The 13,139-nt window shown below is 39.0% G+C and overlaps 1 protein-coding gene across 1 annotated transcript in view; it reads right to left on the bottom strand.

The window, feature by feature from the left end:
- The window catches only part of P3H2 (prolyl 3-hydroxylase 2), a 166,381-nt gene that overhangs the window by 6,386 nt on the left and 146,856 nt on the right, over positions 1-13,139 (bottom strand). The window contains exons 9-14 of the mRNA XM_017549601.2: positions 9,860-9,987; positions 9,179-9,274; positions 8,493-8,643; positions 7,478-7,595; positions 6,420-6,495; positions 1,761-1,901 (exon numbers count right to left, since the gene is read on the bottom strand). Coding sequence (XP_017405090.1) covers positions 1,761-1,901; positions 6,420-6,495; positions 7,478-7,595; positions 8,493-8,643; positions 9,179-9,274; positions 9,860-9,987 — 710 coding nt within the window. The remainder of the gene's footprint in view (positions 1-1,760; positions 1,902-6,419; positions 6,496-7,477; positions 7,596-8,492; positions 8,644-9,178; positions 9,275-9,859; positions 9,988-13,139) is intronic.

Below are 13,139 nucleotides of genomic sequence, written 5' to 3' on the forward strand. Positions count from 1 at the left end.
GTTTTTTTTTGAGACAGAGTCTTGCTCTTGTCGCTGAGGTTGGAGTGCACTGGCACGATCTCGGCTCACTGCAACCTCCACCTCCTGGGTTCAAGTGATTCTCCTGCCTCAGTCTCCTGAGTAGCTGGGATTACAGGCTCCTGGCGCCACGCCTGGCTAATTTTTGTATTTTTAGTAGAGACGGGGTTTCACCATGTTGGCCAGGCTGGTCTCAAACTCCTGACCTCAGGTGATCCACCTGTCTAGCCTCCCAAACTGCTGTGATTATAGGCGGAAGCCACCTCTCCCAGCCAGGGCCATTCTTTCCATGACTGGTTATCCTCTTCTTTCATAGGTCTGAGCTTATAGAAGTCTTCCTTGATTCCCCGCTACAAAACGTATACTGCTGTCTTCTCACGGCCTATTTACTAGTTGATCTGTCCAAGAGCCTTCTAGTCCGAGACCTTGTTCTGTTTACCCTTCTGCCCCTAGGGCCTACCCAGCAGAGTTTCCCAGGCAGATAATAACAGGTCTTCTGTACAATAAAAGGTCATAATAGGTATTTTGTAAAATATATGAAAGAATGGCTTAGGGAATGTGGGCAAACACTTTGTGAGTTGGGTTTGATGGTGAAAAGTAGATGAGAAATGGGCATTATTTTTAAATAGTTTCTGATGAAATTGCATTCAATTTAGGAACCTAAGAAAGAAAACTGGGTAGAATGCCATTTGTAAGGATAGAATTTCATAGCTTCATCAATACTTGGGGCGGGAGAAGACTTGGAAGTCAGCCAATTCAGCCTCTGCTGCAATGTTTCAGACGCTGTTTCAGCATTCCATGCCAAGCAGTTGCCTGGGCTTTGACTGCAGCCATCCAATCAGCGCTTCCGAAGCAGACAATGCGGCCAAACTCTGGTGACTATTTGAAAGTTATTCCTGTGTTGAGCCCAACTTTTCCCTCCAGGGCCTCTAGCCATTGGTTGTAATTCATGCCTCTGCAGCCTTGCAAGTAGAGACTATGACATCTGCCCATGAGCTTCCAAAACGATGAGATCATGCTCTCCTCCTAGCTAAGTGTCCTCAGCTACTTTGCAAATAATAATAATATTTAAATATTTAATGTAGGAATAGTAATAATCTTTTAAGTTTCCTTACCCTCTTCTAACTATGTTTCGTAAGTGATTCAAAACTGTTTGTTATGATTTGTAAGGAAACAAATCAGTCTTCTGGGTGACCAATAAAAAGTGATTCCTTCTTGATGCCACTGGGTTTTTTTTGTTTGTTTTTGAGACAGAGTCTTGCTCTGTTGCCCAGGCTGAAGTGCTGTGGTGCGATCTCGGCTCACTGCAAATTACAAATCCCAGGTTTGAGCAACTGTCCTGCCTCAGCTTCCCAAGTAACTGGGATTACAGGTGCATGCCACCACACCCAGCTAATTTTGTATTTTTAGTAGAGATGGGGTTTTACCATGTTAGGCTGGTCTCGATCTCCTGACCTCAAGTGATCCACCCACTTCGGCCTCCCAAAGTTCTGGGATTACAGGCATGAGCCACTATGCTTGGCCTTACAACTTGTTAAAAAGCTCAAGACATGTTAGTGACTATCAGTTATCACTGACGTAGCTATTTCTACAAAGAGCTTCACTTATTAGAACACATCTGATTAAGAACTGCCTTTATAGCCCCTCTTCTTTTGCTCAGATGAAGCAGTTTAAAGGACTTCTCAGATAGAGCAGTTCATGCAGCAAGCCTAATTGGCTTTCTTGATGGGTGAGAAACTCACCAATTCTCTATAAAGTGGGTCCAGGGTGAACCACAGAGCCACTGCACACCTCTGGCCCTTCGTGACTGCCTTCACCCCATGCGGGTTCTCTCCTCCAGATGAGAAGCTGATCATGCGCCCACATTTTGGTTTTATAGAGGCCTGAGAAAGAAGGCAAAAATTAGACTTTCAATTGCTGTATCGTAAACATTTCCACAACTCCTGTTCCTCTGGCCTATGAGATTATTTCAGTTAAGGACTGAACCGAAGAAGAAAAGGAATCCTGGGATTGAAGATGATGTAAACTGTCTCAATGTTCTCAGCTGTAAAACACAGTTAAGGTCAAAATAATATATACCTCAGAAAATAAAAAACTTTTTTCAAGTAAAATGGGTGGTAAAGTCCACATACACAGCAATCATTCAATACATCCTATGACAATAGCCTGCAGATTCAAAGAAGGCAAAGTTGCTCTCTCATCATTCATTTCCTTAGCACTATCAAAGCACCTGGATATGAGGTAGATGTCCATTCCATACCTGTGGAATTAAAAAAAAAAAAAAAAGAACAGAACATTTGCAGTGCTGGAAAAGTTCTGTTATTGATCTACTTAGGGGTTACATGAGTGTATGTTCCTTCTAATTTTTAAATTGTACATTCAGAGTGTATGTACTTTTCACAATGCAAACATTTTTAAAACTCTAAAGTCATAATTCTGCATGATGTTTCATTTCCTTTACACTCTTCTTTCCCAGTGGTTATTTAGGCATTGTTTGAACATCTCTAGTGGTGAGAACCCAACCCCCACTGGAGTGGCCTATTCACCATGGCCTTTAATGTTTTCAAGATTGACACAGTCCTTCCAAGCTTGTGCACTGCTCAGAGGGAGCTGTCCACAGTGTTTAGGGAGAAGAGAGCAGTGAGAGAAAAAGGGCAGAAGATCAAACAAGGTGGCTCTGCAAGTTGAGTGAGCTTAAGCAGCTGAATAGTAGAGGCTTTGCTTCTGTGTTTAAAGAAGTGTCTCACGTGAGTAGAGTCCATTGTTCTTCCTTGGGAAATACAGAAATTTATTCATTCCTCAGTATAGCTCAGAAAAGTAAAGTAAAACCAAAAAAGTGGCACTAGCCATTTTACTAGGTAAGCACATGGGCTGGTTCTAACTAGCCATTTTCTGAATTGACTTGAGTTGACATATGCCCGTAAATTGTTAGTATCCTTCCACATGAAATGAGCTTGCTGGTTTTTAATGCTAGCTATAGGAAGAATATTTTAAAATTTCTTAAAGTCCTTGACTGCTACATAACATCGGTACTCACGGACTGTGTGACTACATATGGAAAGTCAGAGGTAGGTGGAGGAGTCCGAAAGCCAGAGAGCCAGGTGGGTGCATATGTGTTTATGTGTGTGCGTGTGTGTGTTTGTGTCTATGGGAGTCTGCATGTGTGTGTATCTGTGATTTGTGTGCAAGTGTTACGAAGAGCAGAAAACAGCAGTCAGTGTCTTGTTCCTCTCCTATTCACAATAACTGAAGAGTGATTTGTCTTTGCTGGAACTGCTTTTCCTACACAACTTTACCAAGGCAGATTTTCTGATGTAAATCTAGGGGGCTCACTAGTCAGTGGTAACCTCAGTGTCAATCAGATTCTGTTTTTCTGGAGAAGGAATTTGTACATCTCCACATAGAAACAGCAACGTAAATGAAATGTAAAACTTATGAAGTAGGATAGAGAAGGCTTCTGATTAAATTGTGTTGGGATGTTGGAGTTTCAGGTTTTCTGGGCTGCCCCTTCCCTGGTGCTGGTCAGGACTCACTCAGACACACGTTTACCAGTGCTTCTACGTGATTACCAGGTCTTGATAACATTTTATAAGACTAAAAAAAGAGTGTGGTGGCAATTTAGTATTTTCTTTCTTGTGGAATTGAAAGTACCGTTAAACATGAATAGCTTTGGGAATGTTTAGGAAAAGAAGCTGTGAACCGCATGAGGCAGTTGGAACTGATTATAGGTGTGGGTTCACAAGGGTCTCTAATCTCATCACACAGGGTACATCATCTGATACATGTCAGGTATTTGGAGGAATAAACAAGCTTTAGTGAACCTGTTTCCATGTGCGACATTGTTTCTACAGGAAAAATATGTTATGAAGTTTAGATAATGATTATAAACATAGTTTTGTAACACAGCCCTGTTTATATCGAATTTAATTTTTCATGAAACAAATGGAACTCATTAAATTTTATCCTTTTTGAACTTGCACAGAGAAACCAACATCCCTAAATTCCCAGGTCTCACAAATAAATGCTCTATTGAAAAGAACCCATGTATCTTCCAAGTATACTAAGCATAATTTAAAATATTCCTTTTGCTTTCCGTCTAACTGATGATCGAGTCAGAAAAGCATTTGTGCTGTGATTGTCATTCATAAAAGTAAAATTTCAGCCACCTTTCAGATAATTATCCAACTTCCAGATTTTTCCAAAGTAAAGGACTCAGAAGACTTTACTTCCTGTGTGGCCTCAAGCTGTGCCGTCTCTCTGCTCCATTCATTCCTCCACAGTCAAAGAGAAACGTAAACAAAAGTATATCAATTTTTTTGGTTGTTGCTACTGGTACTAGAATAAATCTCCTGTGGGAAAGGGATAAAAACTGGTTTATCTAAAATTTTAGTTATCTACATTATTCTCTAAAATGTCATTGTATGCATTAATATGAAGTGTAAGTAATTTGAGAAAAATAAATGTTCTCAAATAGGAGCTTTTGGATTAAAAAATTGTTGATCATTCATAAGTGGGTCTTGAACAATGAGAACACACGGACACAGGGAAGGGAACATCACACACTGGGGCCTGGGGGGTTGGGGGCTAGGGGAGGAATAGCGGGGGTGGGGGGCGGATTGGGGAGAGATAGCATTAGCAGAAATATCTAATGTTGATGATGGGGCGATGGATGCAGCAAACCACCACCATGGCATGTGTACACCTATGTAACAAATCTGCACAATCTGCACATGTACCCCAGAATTTAAGGTATAATAATAATATAACATACAAACAATTGTTTAAATTGGTTTTACTTTTTTCAGGGGAGGTTAGATTCAGTGTTTTTAAAAATAGTTATAGATTTTAATTAAAATTGTAGCACCCTCAAAGGAAAATATTATCTACTTTCACGTCTTTAAAAAGCAGAATTCCAGTCAACAGTCAACAGTTAATGAAATAGGCATACCCTGCTTTAAGCCTCGAGCATTTCCAAATATGGCCACTAGATGGAGGAGAAGCAAAGAAATCTTTTCAACAACCTGACTTTCAAACTGCGAAATGCCAGTATTTTTGTACCTGTTTCAGAATTAGCAGAGATCAGAAATCAAATGCTTCCTACACACAAGCTTTCCCAGAGGTGGAAAAAAAATAAAAAACTTCTGGATTATAAATTCCAGGTTGTCAATCTTGATTTAATATATCAGATTATGGAGCATGAAAGTACTCCCATATTAGCATTTAAGCTTATTACAAAAAAGTGAGGCATCATGACCTTTTTAACATACATTATTCTATAAAGTTGCATGAAATTTTTTTTTTTAGTTATAACAATTTTTCTAGACAATTTTAACCAGAATCCTCATCAGAATCACCTTTAAGCCCAGTGATACATACTTTTTGATGTAATCTGCTTATTCCACAGTACTGTGTCATGAAGGACATATGTGGTGTTTCACTAACAAGAAAAGCATGTAAGCTATGAGGGGAAAAGCATAGAATTCAAGAAAAGTTTTAGAGATAGCTTCTATAATGCCAAAACTTTGAAGTTTACCACATACACGTCCCAACTATTTACATTTTGTATGGTGGAAAGAGACACCTGATGAACTATAATCTAATTACTTTCCCAATTGTAAAATATGTTTCTCTACCATTGTGTATGCTCTTTGGCTTAAAGACCAAAGGATGCTAACTATATAGTCTTTAAGTACTAAATAGGCTTGTTTTCCAAAGGCACAGGTTTGCTTAGGAAGATGATGGTTGAATTGAGCTTTTGATTTACTCTTTATTTACATATATTTATGTGTGTGTGTGTGTGTGTGTGTGTGTGTGTGTGTGAGTTTATCAATCTTCAGGTATTGGTTTATTACATACAATCACAATCGTATATATTTCTATGCACATATATATGTGTATATCTATAGGTATATACACACACATGTGTACATACACACATATATAATAATTTTGGAAACTAGATACTTGAAGGCCAATGTTCAGTCCAAGTGTGTAGGACACTTTCAGCCAGGTTACTTGAAAGACACCTTGTAGAATCATTTGGCTTATTCTATAGTGACTTGCGTGACTTGAAACTGATGTTCTTATATTTCCATCAAACTACTTGACAAAGAATTACAAGACCTAGGTTTTGGTTCCAAGTCTAACACTAACTAGCTAAATGATCATGATAAATGCTTAATATCTAAATTCTTTAATTTATCCATCTCTACAACACACTAGAAGATTTTTATGGATGCTTCTAACAGTTTATGATCTATACATTTACTGGGACTCTCTTAACCTCCCAAAATCTTGAGCTCAGAAGTATTTGCAATCCAACAGTCTTGAAGCCCACGTAGAAAAATGGCAATACTGAGCTAAAAAATACTAAATAAGAATGTAAGAATAGGTTTACTTACAGTCACAGTCTTAGCATCCATCTCAGTGAATATGAATTCTCCTCCTTCAAAGTCATCATTCATATACAGGAGAGCACTATAAGAAGGAAGAAAAAAGCATCTGTACTACTATGTGCTTACAATAGCACGGTCACAGAATACTGAAGACTGGTGATGTACTGTCCAGCCTCCATTCATAAATTTCCTTTGAACTAGTCATTGAAATAATTGGCCCTCCAAATGCTTAAACAGAAGATCATATAGAGTTTGGGTTATACCTCTGAAAAGTTCACTTATTCCATCTCCATTAAAATTGTAATCACAGCTTGTGTCACATTTCACTTCCTCCCCAGAAAACCTAACTAGTTTTAATTTAGTCTGACCCTCTGAACCTGCCCACCTTATTTACAATTCTCTTCTTCCCTTATATAACAGTAACTCTAAAGGATGTGTGTTTGTTTGTTTTTCCTCCTTAACAGCCTGGAGAGCTCCCTGTGGCCTAGCCATGCCTTTCAGATAGAGGGTGCTTAATTAATATTTTGGAATCATGATCACAGTGTAGTAATAATGAACACATGCTGACTACAACTCCTGATTCTTTACACACTGAAATATCTTTCAATAGGTTAGGACATTCTTTTCTCCTGAGTTTTGAGTGTCTAATTTATAAAATGCAGACATCATTCTCCATGGGCGTGAATAACAGATAAGTGACGTGATAAAGTCCTTATGGGTGCCAAGACTCCATGCCCTTGTATTCTGACTGAAATACACATACCACAAGGAATATGTTCCAGGGGAAATAGGAATTTTGTTTTTGAAAAACATAAAATTTACTTTTTATATTAAAACAAAATGGACATTTTATTGAATGGGATGCAAAGTGTGCATAATCTTTAAGATAAAAGTGAGACGATAATGTCACTTCTTGATTATGGCAGCCGCATCAGAAGGTTACTTGAGAATTTCTGCCTCAGAGAGATGAAAATGATATCAAGTAAAATAGAGCACCGTTCCAGCTTTCATTCTTTGAAAACTGTTAGGTAAAAGCTTTGTTTTGAAGCGGGTTCTAGCTCTACCTGTAGTCTCGAAATGTGTAAGCAGGAGGCTCCTTCCAGCATTCATTGGCCTCTGGGTCCAACAGACAGTTGTCAGCATGGATGGGATGACTGAGGTCATTTCTTCTATCCTGCTGACCTGCCAGAAAAGGGAATAGGGAAGAAGGAGGAATGAAGTGTGGCAACTTCCATCAAAGTGACTGACAATCTGAGTGTCTTCTGCCACTCCTGGTGTTCTTTGCAGGTGCAGGGAGGTGAACAATGGGAAAGAAGAGATGAAAGAACTGTGGACAAGTAGTTGAGTCTCTGGTCTGGTTTTGGCATGAACTGGGTGTGAAATCTTAAGCAAGTCACACCCATCTCTTGAGCTGTTAAAGTTCTTTCTGATATAAACATACTTGAAAAAATTCCATGCATTTCATGGTTGTACTTCACGTGGGGCAGCAAAACAATGAAGATGAAATGAAAATGTAAATTAAAGAAAAAGATTTAATTTAGCTAAAGCTTCCCAAGTGTAAAAGTCTACTCCTATGACATCATTCTATTCATCATACTATTCTACGGCCTCCGCTATTCAGGGGCCATAAGAGAAGACATAGAGAAGAAATCAGGATGAGCAGGGACCGAGGCGGTCTCTGTCTTTTTAAGAGCATTTATTTCAATCATCTCTTCACCTTCTATGCTTCCACTTAATGCTGGTAAACCACGGTGACTATCATTTCCATGGTCCTCATTCCTCAAAAGGGAAAACCTATAGCAGAAAAGCTTTTTTTTTTTTTTTTTTTTTTTGGCGTGACTTCAGCAATTAGGGAAAATTGATTTGAAAGGGAAAATGTTCAGAATGAGGTCTGGAACTTAAGAAAACCAAAATGAAGAAAAAGAGAGAAAGGGAATAGGAGTTCCTAAGTGCCTTTTGTTTTAGAAATCTAGAGTTCATCTAAAATAGGAACTATCATGCTACAGGGCTTTGTTTTGCACTGTTCTATTTCCCACTGCATTGCTGGTAAAAGGGAGCTGTTTCAGATTGGAATCTCACCAGACAGGGCCGTTCGGCAGACCATGTGTGTATAGGAAAAATACAGAGTTGAGTTCAGCATGAAATAAGATTCTACAATCTTTCGAGCCTTTTCACTGATGTCATAAAACAGGCGGGCGCTCTTCAGTGGGACTCGACCTTCATACCCAGACTGAAAAAAAAGCACATTAGAAACAAATGGCTTCATTGGAGGATGTAAGAAAAACAGGCACTAGATTGCATTGAGCTAATATAGGATTATCATGTCTGTATCGACTACTGGGAAGGCTACTCCATGTCTGTGGATTTCATTTAGGACATTGTGCCACTGGAGTAAACTCTTCCCAATAACAGATGGAAAACTAAGAGCTGCCTGGTTCTTCTTCTCTTCTATCATAATATGTTCTACCATCCTCTCTAACAACCCTTTCTGCAGTAGAGAATAATTACTTGTTTGATTATGTTTTCACTGTTAGATCATGATCTCTGTAAAAGGGGGGCTATATCTTTTTAGTCAGGATATGTAACGTTTGATAAGTTGATGGCTAAATGGAGGAATGATGAAATACAAGGAATGTTCCATTTGACACTTGCTTCCTTCAACTGTCCTCATAGGTACATATTCTAAACTTTCTTCTTTCCTATATCTGCCACTTACAGAAGTCTTAGGCTGGCACTAAGGAACTCAAAAGAAGTTAAGACTTTACTTTGAGTGCCTTCAGGACAGTTGCACCTTCAAACTTTTCATTGGGCGTGTGGGGTGAAGTTTTTCCTCTGTATCCATCACCAACGATCATGATTCCCTGGAAGCAAATACAAGAAGATACTTCATCAATGATAGCCATGTGTGTATAGGAAAAATACAGAGTTGAGTTGATTTCATTGGGTCTCTTTTTCTGCTTTGGCTGCCAGAAGGCTGAGAACTGTAGTCAACCCTAAGAATCATCCCCATTTTATTCCAGGATGCTGGTATATTATTTCTTTTAATTAAAAGAGATATCTTTATTTAATCTTCATTCTATATTTTTACTATCAAATACTATCACTTTTTATGGAAATGAAAAGAATGTAAATTATTGATATATTGGTTAATTATTAATTAAAATAAAAGAACTTCTCCAGCAACTTTATATGATAGGCAGGGATCTTGCTAGATAGCTGTTGGTCTAGGAAATACGCCAGTAGCTATTCCAGATCCTACCTGGGAAAACTAAAATAATCCCAACCCAAAGGCTGTGAAAGTTCCTCAGAAATAACTTATGTCTTTCTCCTAAAGAAAGCGCTATCTCAGGTCTTGTTTCCTGGATCCAGATGAGACCAGGACTAAAGCAGTTCCAGCTTCTTGGTAGGCCAGTGCAGTGAGCTCCCCTCCTTCTCCCCATCCTCACAGTAGCCACGCTGTAGAGCTCCCGGCACTGTTCTTCAGACAGGACGTTATCCAGGAGAACCCGCTGAGTCCCATTCAGCTGCTCCGAGTTGTAGACAAATGTGATGTTCTCATACAGCAGAGGACCACCTGAAGGGACAGAGCACATTGTCTTCCCTGTTACCTCTGTCCCCAAAAAGGAAGCACAGAACACCAAACAGCTTTCAATGTGCAGTTTGAGTGAGTCAGTTTCCTCATGAATATTTAGAAATGCAAAGACACCTTCCAAATTAGATAGCTTGATAGACACAGTATAGATCAGAAGAAAGAGAGATGTCTGACTATCAGGTTTCCTCATAATGTCATAATAATATGACATTTGCACATTATTTTGGGAGAGACAGAACTATTTATGCATTTGTTTCTAATGCTGATCCCGAAAAGTCGACTGGGCATCTCATAGGACTCTCTTCTGAGAAAACCCGCCCTTCTTCATAGCCCCTCATTCACACCTCTGTCACAACACCACAGATTGCATGTCTGGGCCCTCAGACATGACATGCACACCTCAGTTTCACTGGTGTCAAGAGAAATACCTTCACCAGGTAATTCAGGTAGTCACACCCAAGTCACTTGTCTCCTCCTCAGTCTTCTTCCTACCATGTAACTGACCCTAGGATGTCTTGCTTTTGGAGTATTTTTCTCTGTTCTCTATAGGCAAAATCTTCACATTTCTATTTCCACGTAGGAGGGTTTCCTTTAGGTACTTGCTCTCTTCCCAAAGAGAGACCACAACCTTATAAAATTCGCCCCATATAGGCTCTTCAGAGGGTGACACTTCTGGGACACATTTTAGGTTGTGAAATTACAAAATCAAGACCTGACAGAATCCTTTTCTCAAAGAGTAGGACTGAAGGACAAAGGCTCTGATAGAGAGGAAATCTTCTGATGCAGCATAGTGCAAACATCTTGAACCAGAAAATCGAACAGAAAAGAAAACACTGCTTCCTACCCTTTATAATACTCCTAAGGGGCCTGATGTGTGCTTTTCCATAGCAACAGCTCAACATAAGAACAGCAGGGGTGGGGAAGACACTACCCCCTGCCACCCCGGGACTAGCAAAGGTCACCAACACATTGGCCTAAAACATCCCTGTTGAAGAAAGAAGAGACAATTGAAATTGATGTCTACTTTATCTCTATAAAACAGATTAGTCAGCCTAAGGAAGAACACTCTCTAAATGTTTATTAGTCTGGCTAGGACAAAAGACTCACCACAGCTCATGATTAATGGAATATTAAAAGAATGTGGCAGTGTTTCTCACTCTAGAGTAATGTTCAGTTATCTGTTAAAGCAAAAGTTTCCTAAGGAGCTCCAGTGCTGGCAAATTATTTTTACTCTAATTTTACTTCTGTATATGCAATCATAAAACTATTTATTCATTATTTATTTTAATAGTTTCATACAGTACCAAAACTAATTTATAAGACTAAATAAAAGCATAAAATGAACTAAATTCTGATTAACAAATGAAATGGTTAATGTTATTTTTCTGAAAACAAAAAGCTACTTTCCATATGAATATTCTACTCACTGATCTAGTCTGCTTTCTTTTGAGTCAGGGTTCCTTACAGTACTATTGGTGTATAATTACCATTCTACCACAACTTTTCTCTATTTAAACTACTACACAATCTTAGTGTACCATGATTAATTTTGGCCTTTGCATCAGTCCATTTTCATGCTGCTAATAAAGACATACCCAATACTGGGTAATTATAAAGAAAAAGAGGTTTAATGGACTCACAGTTCCACATCTGGGGAGGCCTCACAATCATGGCAGGAGGCAAAGAAGGAGAAACGCATGTCTTACATGGTGGCAGGCAAGAGACTTGTGCAGGGGAACTCTCATTTATAAAACCATCAGATCTTGTGAGACTTATTCACTACCAGGAGAACAAACTGCCTCCATGATTTAATTATCTCCACCTGGCCCTGCCCTTGACACATGGGATTATTACAATTCAAGGTGAGATTTGGGTGGGGACACAGCCAAGCCACATTAGCTTTCATCTGGTCCTAATACATTATTTATAAGTTCATTGTATTTCATTTATTTCTAGTATCTAACCATTGAAGTATTATGAATTGGTGTCAATATGACCATAACTGTGTCCATTGAACCATGGAATCCCATAACAGCACTTGGCTAGAAGTTGGTCCCTTAAATAACCCCTAATTGCTTCTCTTAATTTTTAAAAATTGTGATCAAAATTTATGAATATGGAATTTTTGGATCCCAAGAATATATCCATAATCTCCCTGTTTTGGTATCATATCTTTTAGTTGATTAGGGAAATACTTTTTTCTACAATTTACTATTTCTCAAATTTTGTTGCATTGAAAGCTCTGGGGAAGTACTAGGTTACATAAAATATAAGAGGACATCTCATAACTTTTAATATATAAACAGGCCTTATTAATGTCCTAAGTAGTAATATAATATGCAGCAGTTTTTAGCCTTAATTGAATACAATTCTCTCTCTCCCCACCCCACCCCCCAACTTCCTTCTGCACAGAGACTTTATGAAGGGCTGCAATGATCACTGCCTCACGACATTCATACCCCTGTGTAATCTGCTTCCCACAAGTGTGGGTAGAATCTGGAATTTACTTCTAAGCAGTAGAATATCCTGATAAGATGGCATTTCTGTGACTATGTTACATAAAATTGCAACTTCTGTCTTGCTAATAGACTCAGTCTATTGTCTTCTCTGCTGGCATGCTGTGATGATGCAACTGACTATACTGAAGAGGATCACATGGCAAGGAACGGAGGGTGTCCTCCAGCCAACAATGAACCAGGAACTGAAAGACCATATTCCAACAACTTTTTAGGAACTGAATTCTGCTATCTAACTTCCAGGAAGATCCTTCCCAGTCAAGCCACAGAAGAGACCTCAGCCCTGGGTCAACAACTTGACTGAAACCTGTGAAGGATCCTGAAGCCAAGGACACAGTTACGTTCTTGCCAGACTCTTTCCCCATAGAAATTGTGAGATAATAAATGGATATTTTCATAAGCTACTATTTTTTTGGTTTTTGCAGCAATAAAAAAGCCCTTAAAAAGTTTATTCGGCAAGGTCTCACCGTCACTCAAGCTGGAGTGCAATGGCGCCATCATCATGGCTCACTGCAGCCTTGACCTCCTGTGCTCAAGCAATCCTCCCACCTCAGCCTCCCAAGTAGCTGGGACTACAGGCATATGCCACCATGCTTAGCTTCTTTTTTTTTTTTTTTT

Source organism: Cebus imitator, unplaced genomic scaffold (assembly GCF_001604975.1).
Source record: "Cebus imitator isolate Cc_AM_T3 unplaced genomic scaffold, Cebus_imitator-1.0 Scaffold220, whole genome shotgun sequence".
Lineage (NCBI taxonomy): Eukaryota > Metazoa > Chordata > Mammalia > Primates > Cebidae > Cebus > Cebus imitator.